The 18,811-nt window shown below is 38.9% G+C and overlaps 1 protein-coding gene across 1 annotated transcript in view; it reads right to left on the bottom strand.

Annotated features, from left to right (window-relative positions):
• Window positions 1-14,270, bottom strand: part of cspg4 (chondroitin sulfate proteoglycan 4) — a 74,934-nt gene extending 60,664 nt beyond the window's left edge. Inside the window, exon 1 of the mRNA XM_065291458.2 lies at window positions 14,133-14,270. Coding sequence (XP_065147530.1) covers window positions 14,133-14,211 — 79 coding nt within the window. The 5' untranslated portion in view covers window positions 14,212-14,270. The remainder of the gene's footprint in view (window positions 1-14,132) is intronic.
• Between the last annotated feature and the right edge of the window lie 4,541 nt (window positions 14,271-18,811).

The following is an 18,811-nucleotide window of genomic DNA, read 5'->3' as shown; positions in this document are numbered from 1 at the left end:
CCTCCTAATGTTTCCCCCAGAGGCTAGTGAAGAATTAGAGCAAGCTATTACCCCATCCCCGTATGTACTTCACACACAATACACACGGCCGAACACATACACAGACATGCTCCACAAACAATGTAGTACACATGCTCTACCTATACATAACACAAAATCAACAAACACGGAGTGGCAGTGGTATTTTTTATTGTTCAGAGGGTCATTGTATTGCTTTGAGTTGTGTTATAGACTGTGCTTTGTGGGATAACTGTTTAATTGACTATCGTAATAGGGTTCTGTTGTAGACTGGTGTGTCAGATACAGTAGATTGTGTTGCAGTGTGAAGTTGTGGTATGGACTGTATTGAGGTGTAAATTTGTGCTGTACACTGTGTTGAGGGTTAAAGTTGTGCTATACACTGTGCTAAGGCTGAGGTTTTGCTGTAGATTGTGTTGTAATGTAGCGTTTGGCGTAGACTGTTACAGTATAACGTTTTGCTCTGTATTGAGGGGTAAAGTTGTTCTATACACTGTGCTGAGGCTGAAGTTTTGCTGTAGATTGTGTTGCTGTATAAAGTTGTGTTCTGTGTTAAGATGTAAAGTTGTGCTATACACTGTGTTGTGGTGTAAATTGTGCTGTAGACTGTGTTGTGGTGCAAAGATAGGCTACAGAACTAGATAAAGTGTAAAGTAGTGCTGTAGACTGTGCTGTGGTATAAAGTAGTGCTGTAGACTGTGTTGAGGTGTAAAGTTTTGCTATACACCGTGTTGAGGTGTAAAGTTGTGCTGAGACTGTGTTGAGGAGTAAAGTAGTGCTGTAGACTGTGTTGAGGAGTAAAGTTGTGCTGTAGACTGTGTTGAGGTGTAAAGTTGTGCTGTATACTGTGTTAAGGTGTAAAGTTGTGCTGTATAATGTGTTGAGGTGTAAAGTTGTGCCGTAGACTGTGCTGAGGTATAAAGTTGTGCTGTAGATTGTGTTGAGGTATAAAATTGTGCCATAGACTGTGCTGAAATGTAAAGTTGTGCTATAGACAAAGCTGTGGTGTAAAGTTAGTCAACAGACTGTGCTGCGGTGCAAAGTTAGTCAATAGACTGTGCTGAGGTATAAAGTTGTGCTGTAGACCAGTGGTTTTCAAACCCTGGGTCGCGACCCTCTGGTGGGTCGCGGAAATTAAAAACTGGGTCGCCACTCGCCAGAAAGATTTCAAAAAAATGTTACTAAAATAATTAATTCAATTTTATTATAAAAACTATAATAATTACAACACACTTGAATAAAAGCACAGTAAAATATCTTTTAAATACACTAAAATAAAAAAATACTCCACCACTGTGTCACATGACCCATGTGCGTGCGCAGCTTACTGTATTAAATTCATAGACAGCAGATTAAATTGCGCACGGGGTCACAGCCATTTTTTTAATGATGCAAGGGGAAATAAACACTCCTAAATAAAAATAAAAATGTGCTTGGTCTGATTTAACAAAATATATATTTTTAATGTATTTGATTGGTTTGTCGAAAGTAAGCGCGGAAATGTTTAGTTGTTTGCTAAGCAAAGCGCCACCGTTACGACACGGTTGAGTTTTGCAGTAAGACTGACACGTTATGGTTCTGCTGTTATCTTTGAACTATTTTCGCTGCTGAAACCACAAAAACAGTCAACATTGCGTCTAAAATGTAAGTGGCTTAATATTAATTACTTGTTTAGTGAACTGTCATGAAATCTGTCACATTTTCAACCGTGATGTGATGCTGCTTAACTGTATCATGTTATTAAAAACTTCACATTTTTACCGCAGTATGTTTAACCCACTTTGTCAGTGTTAACTCACTTTGTGTTTGCTGCACTTATTTGTTTAACTTAGCGTTATTACATTATGCACTTTCGGTTTGAGACTAAAGGATGCAGAATCATTAGCGTGTTTTGGTGATTGTTATTGGCGTTTTAATCTAACGTTACTTGTCCCTGATAAGCGGACAAGCATTGATGTCGAGCCCTGCGACGTGTTTTTAGACTGCTTCAGTATAAGCTAGGTCCAATCTTTAAGACTCCTCCGTTGTGTTGCGTATGTCAGTTCTTCCTCGTTTTTTGCCCATCTTCATAATTAATGATATTATGAATTGCAGTGAGGTTGATCTCATTTGTGCCCCCTGAAAAAATGAAATGCCCATCCGTGAATTTGTGTCTGGCGTCGGGTCTGCTCATTAGGTAATACATACAGATGCGCGCGTGCACGTTTCACCGGGCTCACTCCACTATGACGGCTTTCGGACCCGCCCTGCTTCATGCTACTGGGGGGGGGGTAGAGTGTGGGTCGCATAATTTTTATTTTTTTAAATTAGGGTCGCTCCTAAAAAAGTTTGAAAACCACTGCTGTATAATGTGTTGTAAAGCTGAGTTATGTGCTGTGTTGGGGTGTAAAGTTGTGCTATACACTGTGTGGTTGTGTAAAGTTGTGCTGTAAACTGTGTTGTGGTGTAAAGTTGGGCTATAGACAAAGCTGCGGTGTAAAGTTAGTCAACAGACTGCGCTGAGGTATAAATTTGTGCTGTAGACTATGTTAAAGTTGGACTGTAAATTGTGGTGTATAGGTGTGCTATAGATTGTGTTGCAGTGTAAGCTTGTGCTGTAGAATATGTTGTGGTGTAAAGCTGAGCTATGTGCTGTGTTGTGATGTAAAGTTGTGCCATAGACTGACTTGTGTTAGAGCTTAATTGCACAACCCAATGTGACTGACAGTTTTCCCACTGTGCTCTCAAAACGTTTATTCTCCCGTTTATTTTAAGCTCAGAATTGAGCGATGACGGAATAACAGTATCCCTGTGACTCACAGTAACGGTCTGTTACCCCACCCTGTCCGCTAACAGCAGCCTCCGAGGCAGCACATGGCCCGTCTGAGGGCAGTTATATTTATCCATTTTGCTGCAGAAAGGCCTGTGCCAGCGCTCCACTCTGTCTCCAGAGAGCGCCTTTCTAAAGAGACGCTTGCAAATTACCCAGAACGCCTCTGGCTGGATGGAGGTTTAACGCAGGACAGAAGTCAGAGCTGATACGTAGACATGCTAACGGCTAAGTGAGGATCCCAGAGGAAAATTTTCGAATTGGCCACAATTTTTAGGCAGACCAGAGAGAATTGTAGCCTCTAAAGACTGGAAGGTCACCCGCAGTTAAAATGACAGCAGACGCTGACGAAAATAAAGGTTGCACAATGGCTCTTTGCAAGAAAATACTGTGGCTTTAGAATGATACAGATACAGTAATGGTATCAGATATTGTGTTTAACATAGGAGATTGGTGAATACTTGGTGGTACTTTAAAGAACATGGTTTTGCCATTTTACTGTAACAAAAACAAAATGTATATAAATACAGTTTATCTATGTATTAGTCATTAACAAAAAAAAATGAAGCTGTCTTAGGTTCTTTAAAGCAAGAACTATCGCTGCACAATATCAAAAGAAAATGCAATGCAGTATGTGATACTTCCTAAAAAATATCAATATACCAGTGGTTCTCAAACTGTGCCGGTTTATAAAATACATGAAATTATCATAAATTCTGTGTATTTAAACCTCAGAAAAATAGGGCTATTAACCAACAGCACTACATTGTATATGTTAATATGTTGTGTTTATGTCATACATTTTCTTTAGGGGGGCCACGAAGGGTACTGTGGGGGCCACCGTACAGAAGGGGGGCTGCACACTGAAGAACTTTGAGAACCACTGCAATATATACAATCTGTGATGTGATAATGTTTGTAAAATCAGATTTAAGCTTTATTAAAATTTAGTAAAAATGTAAAGTTATTTAACAAACACACAATTCACATCGTATTCATGATCGTTGATCATCTTCCACACGTCAGAGCACACACAAGCACTAACATTCATGTCACTGTGCAAAACTTTGACAGTACATAACCTTTCAAAGTATTAAAATAATTAAGATATTGCAATATACACATGTGCAATATTTTGCCGTGTCGATAGATCGTGCGACTTATTTTCTTGGGTCGTTTTGCTCATCAAGAAAAAGCATCTTGATTTAAATTTTTTTTTAGTGAAAACGTTTTTCTTGAAAATCATTTTTTGCATTGTATCTGTCTGTCACAGGATGGCCTTCAATCTCAACGGTTGGTGCAGCTGTGCCGCTCTTTGTGCAAGCGATACTATGCTTTCAAATGATCTTGTTGAGCCAAGATGGTGGCTTCTGGCGTGGTTTTCCGATCAGCTGACTGGAAAGTGTGCCTCTCAGAGGAAACTCTGGGATTTTGTGGCTTTCCCCGCTGCTACTTCATAAAGATGAGTCATGACAAACGCACCCCGAGGAAAGACCAGACCAGCTTGATCTCTATTCTCCCACAATATTTTCTAATCGCTGTTGAAAATGTTACCATAACCCATAAAACTCGCATTCCTTAGTGGACTGTAAAGTTTTCCAGATGTTTTTTTATGAAATAGCCCCATTAAAGGGTCATGTTTACTCAATCATTTTTAATATCAAATCTTAGATTGTTGTCAAAACCTTAATGTCTCCATACATTAAGAGACATGTAAGAAGATATAATTGTTTCTCCTAGAGAGCAAAACGATTAAATAGAGACTTTGGCTTATGTCACCAGCTTATTAGATCCCTGACCACCAAGTATAAGCAATAATAGCGATGTTTGTCATAGCCAAAGTGACTGAGAAATGCCCATAAGGGTTTATTCAGGGTTTATTCTCCATTTTTAGGACACAAGCGGACCTCATACTGCACTGTGACATTCCTGTACCCTGTGTGTGGGCCAATAGTTGAGTGGTGATCTCGAAGGTAAATTTAACTGATCTATATTGACAGTGACTTGGGCTAGAAGCCACCGTTGGGACGACTGCACGGACCATGCCATATATACTGTATATAAACCCACAATCCCTCTCTGCAGTGCCTCATGAGATGGGATTGAATGAATATAAAATGACAGGAATATGAAGTCTGTCTTTATCTATTCCCTACGGTCTGGTGTTATAGGGGTTAGAGCGTGTGTGTGGTGTATTACCCAGCAGATCAATTATTAAAGAGGACATTGAGAAGTCTCCAGCATCACGGTTTTAAACTTTCTGCATAGTTTCCTGTGTGGATGACAGGTTTCAATGGGGACCGGTAACTGTATGTACAGTACGCTTCTGATCTGACCTGACTGCTGGGTAGCAGTAGGTTCACATAGCTTTTGACAGTCAAAATAATGTCTGGTCCACTTGACAGGTTGTTATGACCACGAACTGACCACTTAGACATGACGTAAAAGTAAAATGACAAGTTACTGTTTATTTTTATTGTGATGTTTGGATTAATTCTAAAATTAAATTTCATTGCATCTTATTTTACCGAAGAATCGTCCACTTAAAAAAGGGTCTGTCTGATTGACAGGTTAAAGGGACAGTTTACCAAAATATGTATATGACTTCCTTCCTTTCTTAAGCTGAATAAAAAAATATCCAAATAAACCCCAAATCCTGAAATGTTGATGCTCCAAAAACACATCCATTCATTGTAAAAAAATCTGATAATTTACTCACCCCCATGTCATGTTTATGTCTTTCTTTCTTCAGTCAAGAAGAAAAACTTTTTTTGTTAAGAAAAACATTCCAGGATTTTTCTCACTATATTAGACTTTATTGGACCTCAACAGTTTATAGTTTAAAATTGCAGTTTAAATTCAGCATTAAACGGCTCTAAACGATCCCAACCAAGGCATAAGAGTCTTATCTAGCGAATTTCGCCCATTAAAATAAAAATATTTTTAAACCACAACTTCACGTCTTGCATGTGATGTGCCAGCTTGACCTTACGTATTACGTAATCACATCGAAAGGTCACACATGACGTATACAAAACTAGCGCTCTAGTGTTTACAAGTGTGAAGAAGGAGGACCGTTCTGACGTTGTTGTATGTGGAATGATACTAATTTGGTAACCTTACTATAGGGGAAAAATAAAAGGCGCGGGTCGATAAATGTCACGTGACTCAAAAGTGAAATGTGTATTACAACTTACCAGGTTGCCCAATGTCCTCACTGACACTCTTCCAAGCGAGGTCCTTTTTATTCCTGTCTCCTCTATAGAAATAAGAACTTGTGTCATGACTCCGGGCAGGGCTGCCACCACAGCAACAAGCAGGCTCCTGATTGGTTAACGCTAGTGATGCACCGATGTATCGGCCGCCGATATTTATCGGACGGTTTTTTATGAATTTTAAACCATCGGCATATCGGCAATGGCACAAGAAAGGCCGATACCAATTGTTTATTAATTAACTGCATAAAGAAATCCATTATATGTAAAAAAACGAGTTAATGTTGTTTATAAAATAAATGCTGAATAGCAAAAACCACCTTTGAAAGTTGTCATGCTGTCTTATTATATTTGTTTTAGCTTAATTTGTGCCTCTCTTATTATGTTGGTCAGTTGAATGTTAATTAGATCCAATCCATAATAATTTGATGCAGAAATACAACCCCAAAACAGAAAAAGTTGGGACACTGTAGAAATTGTAAGTAAAAAAAGAATGGAATAATTTACAAATCTCATAAACTTATATTTTATTCACAGTAGAATATAGATAACATATCAAATGTTGAAAGTAAGATATTTTGAAATCTCATGCCAAATATTGGCTCATTTTGGATTTCATGAGAGCTACACATTCCAAAAAAAGTTGGGACAGGTAGCAATAAGAGGCCAGAAAATTTAAATGTACATATAAGGAACAGTTGAAAGACCAATTTGCAACTTATTAGGTCAATTGGCAACATGATTGGGTATAAAAAGAGCCTCTCAGAGTGGCAGTGTCTCTAAGACAGGGGTTCCCAAACTTTTTTTCCTGCGCACCCCTTCTATGTCCCAACCGGGTTGGCGCACCCCCAATCCCCATTTTAAAAAAATCCAAAAAAGCTTTATTTTCTCACCATAAATACTCATGTTTAATCATGCGCAAATAACCAAGGGCCGGTTGCACTAGCCGGACGTTAAGAAGTTGGGTGTAATAGTCCTACGTCAGGCTTAGCTACGTCCAACATTGTGAAAAATATTTACGCCTATTGCACCATCTGAAACTACGCTCAGCGTAGATGATGCGCGCCCCCGTGTATGCGTTTAACCACTGTGATATTTAGACGCCATTCGAGTTTACTATGGTAAAAACGTACACTAACTGCCGTCAGCTAATAGATGACATATGAGAGGTTTCCTCATGTTTACCAGTGCGTCACGTGCAGACCCATCAAACACATTAACAAAAGCCTTTACTGTTCGCACAAAAGGTGTATAATAGTTTGCAGATTCATTATAATAGCTCAAGTTTCAAACAAAATTAAATGAAAGCTTTTAATAAGTTCTCTACAGTAAGTATTTATGTATTTTATTATATAATTCATTGGCGGTCTCTTTACCATGCATGAAAACACATTGCTCACGTATCCTGTGCCCATGTCTCGTCACATTTCATTATTTCTATTTTTGCCATAAAAAAAGTCTCTCTCTCTTGGTCCCTCTCCTCCTTCGTGACTAACAACTTTATCATAAGACGTCCCACATGACAGTTTCCCCGATTTCAGTCAGTTAAGCATATTTATAATATATATGGAATGAATGAAATGAGTTGGCACGCATATAGCGGCTGCAGTGCATAAGAGAAGAGCAGTGCGTAGAAAAAACCAGCAGCTGTCTTCTACGTTTCTATCAAAAACTAATAAATTATAGTTTTTTATTTAAAATAAAAGCGATTACAAAGGAAATGTTTACTGTTCATTTTTTTATTTATTTATTGTATGGAAAAATCCCACTTAAAGAAACAGACCGCCATTACATTTTTCCTCTCGCGCACCCCCTGGTGGCAGCTCGCGTACCCCTGGGGGTGCGCGTACCACACTTTGGGAATCCCTGCTCTAAGAGGTCAAGATGGGCAGAGAATCACCAATTCCCCCAATGCTGCAGCGAAAAATAGTTTTCTGAGTTTCTAAGAGAAAAATTGCAATGAGTTTGAAGTTATCATCATCTACAGTGCATAATACCATTCAAAGATTCAGAGAATCGGGAACAATCTCTGTGCGTAAGGGTCAGGACCGGAAAACCATACTTGATGCCCGTGATCTTCGGGCTCTTAGACGGCACTGCATCACATACAGGAATGCTACTGTAATGGAAATCATAACATGGGCTCTGGAATACTTCCAGAACACATTGTCAGTGAACACAATCCACCGTGTCATTCGCTGTTGCCAGCTAAAACTCTGTAGGTCAAAAAAGAAGCCATATCTAAACATGATCCAGAAGCACAGGCGTTTTCCCTGGGCAAGGCTCATTTAAAATGGACTTTGGCAAAGTGGAAAACTGTTCTGTGGTCCAACGAATCAAAATTTGAAGTTCTTTTTGAAAAACTGGGATGCCATTTCATCCGGACTAAAGAGGACAATGACAACCCAAGTTGTTATTAGCGCTCTTTTCAGAAGCCTGCATCTCTGATGGTTTGGGGTTGCATGAGTACGTGTGGCATGGGCAGCTTACACATCTGGAAAGGCACCATCAATGCTGAAAGGTTTATCCAAGTTCTAGATACATATGATCCCATTCAGACGTCGTCTCTTTCAGGGAAGACCTTGCATTTTCCAACATGACAATGCCAGACCACATAGTGCATCAATTACAACATCAAGACTGCATAGAAGAAGGATCTGAGTACTGAAATGGCCAGCCTGCTAGTCCAGATCTTTCACCCATAGAAAAGATTTGGTGCATCATAAAGAGGAAGATGCGACAAAGAAGACCTAAGACAGTTGAGCAACTAGAAGTCTGTATTAGACAAGAATAGGACAACATTCCTATTCCTAAACATTGGTCCTCCTCCAGCTGTTCCTTTATATGTACATTTAAATTTTCTGGCCTCTTATTGCTACCTGTCCCAACTTTTTTTGGAATGTGTAGCTCTCATGAAATCCAAAATGAGCCAATATTTGGCATGACATTTCAAAATATCTTACTTTCAACATTTGATATGTTATCTATATTCTACTATGAATAAAATATAAGTTTATGAGATTTGTAAATTATTCCATTCTTTTTTAACTCACAATTTCTACTGTGTCCCAACTTTTTCTGTTTTGGGGTTGTAAACTAGCTAATAGACCAACTGTATAGTATTGTATACAAGTGTTTAATATCTGTATCGGCATCGGTATCGGCCAGAAGTTGTCTGTTTAAATCGGTATCGGCCCAAAAAAATCCTATCGGTGCATCCCTAGTTAACGCGGCATGAAATTCCGCCAAAGTTCAAATTTTTCAACTCGGGCGTCAGCCGCAAATTTGCGTGAACCACAAAATGCACAAAAAGCACCATTTGCGCGTACCGCCTTTCACGTGAACTAGACGCGCAAATGAGGCGGAAAGGCGTCTTTCCGCGCCGCACCAAACGCCTCATCCGTGCCGCGGGACCTCTAGAAGCGCGTCAAAGTGTCTTCAAATTGACTTAACATTAAAATCACTTGCGCTTCACGCCTCTACCGCGGTTGGTGTTAATGCAGCATAATACATTTCTTTGTGTCAGTTTGTTGTTTAAAATGGTGCGCAAAAGTGTGTTTTACACGTAACACATGACATTTTAAAGCAACACTAAAGAGTTTTTGCTCTTTGCTCCCCCTACAGGTTGGAAGCGAAATTGTCCATTACCACTGTCGCAAATAATTTAGCCTACTGCAGCAAAGCTGGCTCTGATTGGATTGTAGGTCTGCCGTAAAGCAAGTTTTTGTAGTTTTCACTCGAACTACAGGACAGCGAACCGACGGTTGGAAACGTCTTTAGTGCGGTTTTGGCTGATAGAGGACCGCAAAGCTAATGTGAAAGTGCGTTCACCCTGTTTCGAGTGGATGAACGACTAAAACTTTTTTGGAAACGTTATTTTAAGGTAAAAAACACTTTGGTGTTTTTTTTAATGTGATCACGTAATATGTTAGGTTGCGCTGGCTAGTGCAAGACAAGAAGTTGTGGTTTAAAAGTACATATTTTTTTATTTGTTTGGGGGGGGGGAAATGACAATCTTTTCAAGAGATAAGACCCTTATTGGTTGGGATCCTTTAAAGTCCTTTAAAGCTGCATTGAGACTGCAATTTTAAACTGCATTGAAACTGTGAAGTGTTCAATAAAGTCCAATAAAGTCCATTAAATTGAGAAATTTGAGATTTTTCTCAAAAAAATAATGTCTCTGCGACTGAACAAAGAAAGACATAAACATCTTGGATGACATGGGGGTGAGTAAATTATCAGGGTTTATTTTATACGAAAGTGGTGTATTCCTTTAATAAATGTCTTTTAAGGTAAAACAATAAGTGTGTGTGGGGAAATTATTAATATTTTAAAGGACCACAGTTTTCAATATTTTACTATGTTCTTACCTCAACTTAGATAAATTAATAACATACCTATCTTATTTTAATCCCAGTTTGGATTCTAAGGAATGAATGGGGCTAGGCTAAATGCTAACACATTCACAACACACTGTACAAAGATAAAGTGCACGCATTGAATTAAGATAGGTATGTCATGCTGTATGTGTATGAGGTTAAGAGCATGGTAGCATTGGAAGGATCGACAGGTTTACAGCTCTTCAGAAAATCTTGACATTCGTTTCATTATTTAATCACAAACAGCACACGCTGAGAGATCAGCAAAAGATAAATGTTTGCCTTCTGTCTTTGAGACAGCCCAAGTCACGCTGGAAGTGGCTTCTCTCTCTGCGACCGCCTAACTAATCTCATTTACAAATGCAAATATTGTGTTTATTAATTTAATGTGCAGGGCTGTGCAAACATATATTACACCGCCAACTGTCCAGATCCAAACATATGGACTTCTGCCATCACAACACGCATTCACACACAGTCACAAACTCCTTGTATAGCCTTAAAATCCCAACAGCTCACGAGCCTGTTTGTGTAGCACGTTGCCATAGTTACAGACAGCAGCCCGGAGACGGATTCAACATCCAATGCTATCGATGTACTGGATACTAAGTCTTATCCAATGAGCCCAATTTACCATGATTCAGTCCAGGCATGACACTTTTCCCGTTTCCCCTGTTTACCACGAATCATTTCATTTGTCACTGAAGTTTTATTGTTAAAACAATTGCTGTGGCACAAGCATCAGTCCTGCTAACTGTCCATTGGCTGGCAAGCAGATAGTTTGACCCCAAACACCATTGGTTGAGCTAATGGGGCTTGTTAGGATGTTTAACCAAACAAATGAATGTTTTGATTGAGCCACAGTGTTTACACTCTTCAGGGGAATTAACCAACCCATTGCTTACTTATGGTTGTCTCTGTATAGAAAGCTAGGAAAGGAGGAAGTATTTTACCAGTACATGTTAACACATTACAGCTAAAAGGCTGTTTCCATTTCTTAACATTGTTAGTGCCGTACTGTAACCACAATTTCTGCTTTTTCTTTTAATACTCAGGGATGAGTCACAATTATTTCCATGGTTATAAACTTGTCCAAAATAAGGGTCGACTGATGTATGTTTTTAAGGGAAGATGCCGATTATTAGGGCTGAGTACAAAATAATGATACTCAGATTTTTATCCATCTTATATTTAACAAAACAATACCAAATTCCCTGAATCGATTCTTATTGTGTGTACTTTACTTTAGGCAGGGCTCATGAGGAGTGCCCGATGGCCCAGGGCAAGTGTGAATGACGCTCAGGCCAGTGCTACTGTACATCGCCACAAAAGTTTATCATTTGAAAGTGTTTTAGACCTTTCTCATTTTAAAAATGAAGCAAAGAAGACGCAAAACACATTTCAATGCATATACTGGGTTTATGTTTCTTTTACTTATTTACGGACGTATTTACACAAAATTATTTAAAAATGCAGTGATTATTCTCATAAACATATTCTTAATGTAAATAATTCAGAAAGTAAACGCATGTGTAACAGTATATTGGATCTGTGCATTACATGTAGGTCTTAAAGTGACAGCACACCAAAATAATTCCACTCCTGCAAAACAAATTTTTTAAATGCAATATTGATAACTAATCGGTATTGGACTGAATCAAAATCAAATCGAACCAAAAACATATACAAAAGAATCAAATCAAATCACCAATTTGGTTGCATTAACCAACCTTGCTGATTATTACAGATTAAGTAGACGAATAACCGATATTTTGAACCGATGTATATGTCAGGTGAAAAAAATAAATGAATGCCAAAGTATAACAAGGGCTCTGACAAAAACTCTTTAAAATTCTAATTCTAATAATAATAATAATAATAATAAATAAAAATAGTAAAAATAAATCGAAAAGTACAGGAACCGTGACTCCGAAATAACACATTTCAAAATTAAATAGTTTTATCAGCAAATCAATTTTTAAAATGAAAAATGCGATAACCATACAAATTTTAATAATCTTGCTGATAACCTGCCTGATAATCGGTCGACTCCCTAGTCCAAAATGGACAATTTAGGATAAAATCCAGAGGTCCAATTCTAAAAAAAACATTTCAAAATTAAATTACTTTATCAACAAATTAGATTTGAAAATGACTGATACAAAAAACATAAAAATGCTTAATATCAGCACCAATTATCCGCCAGGCTGATAATCGGTCGACCCCCTAGTCCAAAATTGACATTTTAGGATCAAATCCAGAAGTCAAATTCTAAAAACTAACTTCAAAATGAATTATTTTATCAACAAACCAGATTCGAAAATGTCTGACTGATACAATAAACATACAAATGCTTAATATCGGCACCGATAATCCGCCAGGCTGATAATCGGTCGTCCTCTTAGTCCAAAATAGACATTTTAGGATCAAATCCAGAGGTCAAATAAAAAAAACATTTCAAAATTAAATTAGTTTATCAACAAATCAGATTTGAAAATGACTGATACAATAAACATAAAAATGCTAAATATCGGCCCCGATTTATATGAGATACATTATGGTTTTTATTAATCAAGCAACAGAAAACTAATTAGTCGTTAGATTAGTCGACTAATCGGGAAAACAGTCGCCGATTAATCGTTTAAAAAATAGTCGTTTACCCCAGCCCTATCCAAAATGGACATTTTAGGATCAAATTTATCAACAAACCAGATTTGAAAATGACTAATACGATAAACATAAAAATGTTTAATATCGGTGCCGATAATCGTCCAGGCTGATAATCGTCCAGGCTGATAATCTGTCTCCCCCTAGTCCACATGGGGCACCATGAAACAAACCCAGAAGTCAAATCCTAAAAAAAACTCCTATCTAAGAAAGCTGTGTGCCACGCCCTTCCAACACACTTTTATACTACCACTCGAATCAGAGGTCTCATGTAATGAATGATTTGTACTGTTTTATTGCCTCAGCACTTGGTACTCACGGTGTCTAATGATGCAGAAAATCGATGTAAACAAAAACAGCATAACATTCCTGCTGGTTTATTAGCATCTTAAGTATATTCTATAAAGTTCTACTTGACCGGTGTGTTGCTGTACAAACCGAACAAGCATCACTGGTTTCCCTACTACGGGATAAGCTCGCAGCAGCTGGCAACGATGAAACGCTTTGATCCGAAGCAATGAACAACGGACACTTCAGTAGCACTTTAACTCGCATGCTAATTAATCTGCAGAACTCAAAGCAGACTCTAAAGATCTCACAGAGCGAGAGAGGAGCGGAAAAGCAGCAACATCTGTGCGAAATTCAGCTGATTGCACCTCTGAAAGTGACTCTTTATTAAGGGACCTCTGATCGGCCTGAGCGCCTTTCCAGTTCACCCAGCGGGTGCCAAACACCCGAGTGCATGCACAGACCTTCTGAACGGAAATGCGGAATGAGAGGGAAAGAGAGAGAGAGAGAGAGAGGGAGGGGTGGCCGAACTGTGAGCTTATTGTATACCGGCTGAACAGATTCAAGCTTCACTAGTATGAATGAGTTTAACTGTGAGACGCAGAGGAGCACCTTAAACACACACGCACATGCATACAATTACACAGAGGAAGCTCGTCCACAAAATTCACTTAAAGAAACTTTTAGCACTACTTATTCTGTAATTTCACACTGAACATCAGGCTTATTCAGATTAAATTTAATCTCGAGTCTTACCTCCATGGGCATTCTGGAGCAGGTACAGCAGTGACAGCACAGGCAACAGGACAGACAGGAGCGGGCACACGCCTCTCATCTTGCCACTTTAGTCCGAGTTTCAGAGTCTATGTGGCCACTTTGGGACCTGGAGTTGTGTGCTGGTTGTACTGATGAAAGGGGCGGGACAGCCATGGATGAAAATGACACCCTGAGCCCCCCCAAATGCAGAGAAAGAGATCCAACCCCTTACACACAGAGACTCGTACACACCCCTGCCCAACCCTACAATGCCCCTTTGGAAAACTGCTCAATTTTTTCCACCCCTCCTGTCTTCATCTTTGCTCTGTAAAGATGATGTAGCTTTTATTCAGATTGGTGGAGATAAATATTATTAAATAGTTTCTCCAAATATTTGAAAGCTGTAGCTGTACCTTATTCTAAATTGTAACCTTTTACAAAGAACTTTTTGTGGAGTTTGGTAGGGCGAGCATTTAAACAAACCTCTAACCCTAAATATGAAACTCCAGAAAAACTTGGCCCACAGCGTTTGTGGTACGTGCATGGATGATACTTAAATCATGTGGCTGGTTGAGATGTTCGGTGGAATTTTTAAATGGTTGGTAATAAAAAAAGACAAAAATCCCATAGACTCACAAAGGAGGGACTCGAGCCGTGACCAGAATATCCTGGGGATATGGGGGTGGACTTTATTGAATTGGGTTGGAAAACCTGAAAACTGTGTAGGTATATAGCAAATACACATCCATGTATACAGTTTATTATACATACACACACATTTGTGGTTAAGTATTACTTTTCAAATGAGTAGTATAATGAACTGTCAGATCAGATCAGTCTATATACTTAGTTTGGACCTGGAGCTAAAAATGGTCTCACACAGACTCGCTAACCAAAACCAGACGTGACCCCCACTTCATGTCTGCTGCTGTGCTTCTCTGATTACACACAAACTGTGTGTGTGTCTGTGTGTGTGTGTTGGGGTTATTTCTTACCCTTTGACAGCGCCCAAAGAAAACACTCCTAACAGTTTCCAGATTCTCACAAAGAGCCATTCTTACCAATTTTAGTGTTAAATATACACAGCGGTTGTAATGTGTGTGTGTCTGTGAGATTGTTCACCGCTATGGACCGTTTGATGGTTTCGTGATGATGTCATGTGGGATTGTACACTCTTATGTTTATATTAGTCATCTCTGGGTTGCTGGATTGTTACTTGGTGATGAGCTTTGTTATCTATTGTATTCAAAGCAAACATATTATTAAATATCTCTATCAGATCTAACAGCCTTAGAAAGTATTTGGACACTTGAATCACACTTAAGGGCTGTTCACACTATGGATGATAAGTTTGGCTTTTGGATGTAGCGGCCCATAATTCATTGAGAAGCATAGCAAACATATCACACAATTTATCGTTACACCTCTTACTTACTATATATAAGTACAGTGAGTAAGCTGACAAGATATATGCTTTGGATGCCAGCGACGAACACATTTTTAGCATCCAGCTTCTGCAGTTAGATTTTGGGAGAACGATGCTTGACGTTGAAAATGTAAAACCATCTAAATAAATTTTTGTGATTGTAAAGCGAGCATACAAGTAGGGGACACGCACGGTCGAAATTCGAAGCACAGTTCATTTGATTCGTAAGTGTACACAGATGTCGACGCATGCGCATTGCGACAAAGTGCAATACCTCTTCTAGCCTACATACTACATACTCCTGTACGCGCATGTGCGACCTATGCGTACAAAATACAGTCTCTTCACAAAAACACGATTATGCGATCGCATGATTCAACGCAGCCAAAGTCCGCATATTTAGGCGAGGGCCGCATTTTTTCAAATACGCCGCACTTGTAGCATAAATTGCAGATTTCTGTGCGCAAAATATGCGGGGCTTGCATGATTTCATAATCCCTGCATTTTTGTAGCAAAAATCATATTTATCTTAGCAGAAAGTAAAAATTTTTTGCATTTACTTCACACAAGTGCAGCCATGTCCACTGTTGCCATGGGAATGTTATTAAGTGGAGTGACAAGTTGCACAGTTTTTGCAAGTTCCCGCAATTTCATTGCATAAAATTGCATAAATATCCAGCATATTCCATCGTATTTTTTAAGAAAACGTGCCGCAAAATCAAGGATTTTTGCCAGCAACAATCACAAAAAACCTTTTTCGTTTTCTATTGAAAATACACACGGTTACAAAAATCAGAAATTTGAAATTTGTGTCACACACACAGTACTATACTTCAGACTTAACATTGCAGAGTATTAAATTAACAATAGTGTTCACACTAACGGACGATAACAATAACGTTATGTTATAGTTAGAGATATGGTCTAATAACTGAATTAGATCAAGTGGACTTTTCGAGATTTTTTTTTTAGGTAAGTTGTGAAACAGATGTGAGATATCACCCTTGTCTCTGCTATTGCTCTTGACAGCAAAAAAAATATTTTAGCATGACCTGTATGTGACAGCCAAGCAGATGCTGTGGACACGTTGACACGTTGTGATTTATTTAGGCTATGTTCTTGAATCAACATTCCTATCAAACAATCACTGTTGGCTGTAACTCTTACCCTAACCAAGCTTTACGACTGGAGGGAAAGGATTGGTTGAATAATAATAATTCGAACAGGCCTCGCTTAAAGGGATAGTTTACCCAAAAATTTAAATTCTGTCATCATTTACTCAATCATGAATTTCTTTGTTCTGAGAAATGTTTGTAACCAAACAGATCAGAGGCCCTATTGACTTCCATAGTAGGAAAAATAATACTGTGGAAGTCAAAGGGGCATCAGAACAAAAAGAATATACAGGTTTGTAATCACATACAGTAAGAGTATGTAAATGATGACAGAATTTTCAATTTTGGGTGAACGATCCCTTTAACTCCTGTATAGCTCAGTGGTAGAGCATTGTGTTAGCAGCGCAAAAGGTCATGGGTTCGAACACATAGTGATTAAAAATGTATGTGTTGTAATCGAGGGTCAACGTTCTGATCTCTCTGATGAAGCCAATACGGAAGTGATTTAAACTGCAATTCATCGACAGACCACTAGAGGCTGGCTCCAAAAGGGAGTCAATTAGAGATGCGTGGTTGACGGTTATAGCCGCGGACTCCGTGGATAAACCGCGGATCAGGCGGATGACGTGACGAAAAATAATATTTGAATTAAATTTGGCCGGGTGGCGGGCGGTTGAACCAATCAAATAAAAAATATATGTATACATTGTTAAATATTGTTATCTGACTATACCTACATCCAAAAAAATTAAGCACACTTTGAAACAGCCAAATTTTTATCAGGCAGTAATATGGCTAGTCGGTCTATGCCATAGCATAGACTGTAAAAAAAGATGGACGACGCCTGTTCGCTTCCTTCCATTGGTGAAAAGTGAAGCCGCCAGAGTCCCGATATGGCGCTGACATCTTGGGTCTAGCTATTTCGGGACCAGTCATGCGCAGTAGTGAGCAGGAAGTGAACCCGCGAAATCAAAACCCCGCCCTCGCAGAATGCGCATATCACACGATATCACAGCTGTCAATCATGACGTGACACCACCGTTTTTATATAATTAAATAACTAACTAAACACAAACTTATTTTAAAAACAAACACTTGAATTTACATCAGTGTGATAAAAACTACAATAAATGACAGAAACCAGGTTCGGAAAAAAGATAATTGAAGTGTAATTAATTTTTTAGTTGGTCTCAAGTCCCATTGAATAACATGGGGAGGCGGGGTTTATGACCTATACTGGGACCAGTCACTGGGGGGCGATTGAGACGTTTTGGCTTCACTTTTCAGGGCTTGTGCGGCACGCTTGGTCTATGCAGATTGACTGCTTGTTATTATCAGAGATGGCAACGCCGGGGAATGAGGTACGTGACAAACTCAAAAAATGAGAATTAAACATAAAGGAAATAGAAGGTCAGAAAAGTGTTGTCTGGAATAAGTTTTACAAAGTGGTAAATCAGGATCAACACTGATAACACATGAAAGGTTTTTGTTTTAAAGGGGGGGTTTAATGGTATTTCAAGCATTCTGACTTATTAACACAGTTATAGAGTTGTTTCCTCATGCTAAATGTAGGCAAAGTGTCAAAAATGCAGTTGGGCGTGTTTCAGAGTATTTCTGTGCCGAATGCACTTCGCCAGGGTTCGTACAAGTTTCGGCTAATTTTTTTCGATTACGGTTCTAACTGACGTTTCAGGGGTTTTCGATACGTATCACTTCTTTATATGGGCTTCCGCCGGAAAACTTCCCCCGGAAAACCCCGCCCAGCCGTCAGTCAGCGGGAGACGCTAGAGCTTGCTAACAGCTTATCACGCCACTCAGCTTTGTTTAATTTCAAAAGTCAACAATGGCACAACAAGAAGTGTGTTTTTGGATGTAAGGAGAAGACATCCAGCCTTATGGAAACAATGGATATAGTTTATTATCCGGATTAGCAGCGGAGTTTTGCGTGTATGTGTTTGATGCGGTGGATTTTCATGACGAGTTACACGCGGTAAGTAAGACTTCTGTATTATGTTGGAAATAGGCGCGTGTATATTATATAAATGACACGAACATGTAGTGAATCATAAGTTAAAACAGTGTTGTATAGTGTTGCATGACTCGTACTCGCTCCTCCCGTGTTATAACTCCTCCTTCTT

This window comes from Paramisgurnus dabryanus, chromosome 23 (assembly GCF_030506205.2).
Source record: "Paramisgurnus dabryanus chromosome 23, PD_genome_1.1, whole genome shotgun sequence".
Taxonomy (NCBI): domain Eukaryota; kingdom Metazoa; phylum Chordata; class Actinopteri; order Cypriniformes; family Cobitidae; genus Paramisgurnus; species Paramisgurnus dabryanus.
This window is presented reverse-complemented; position numbering and strand designations above follow the sequence as displayed.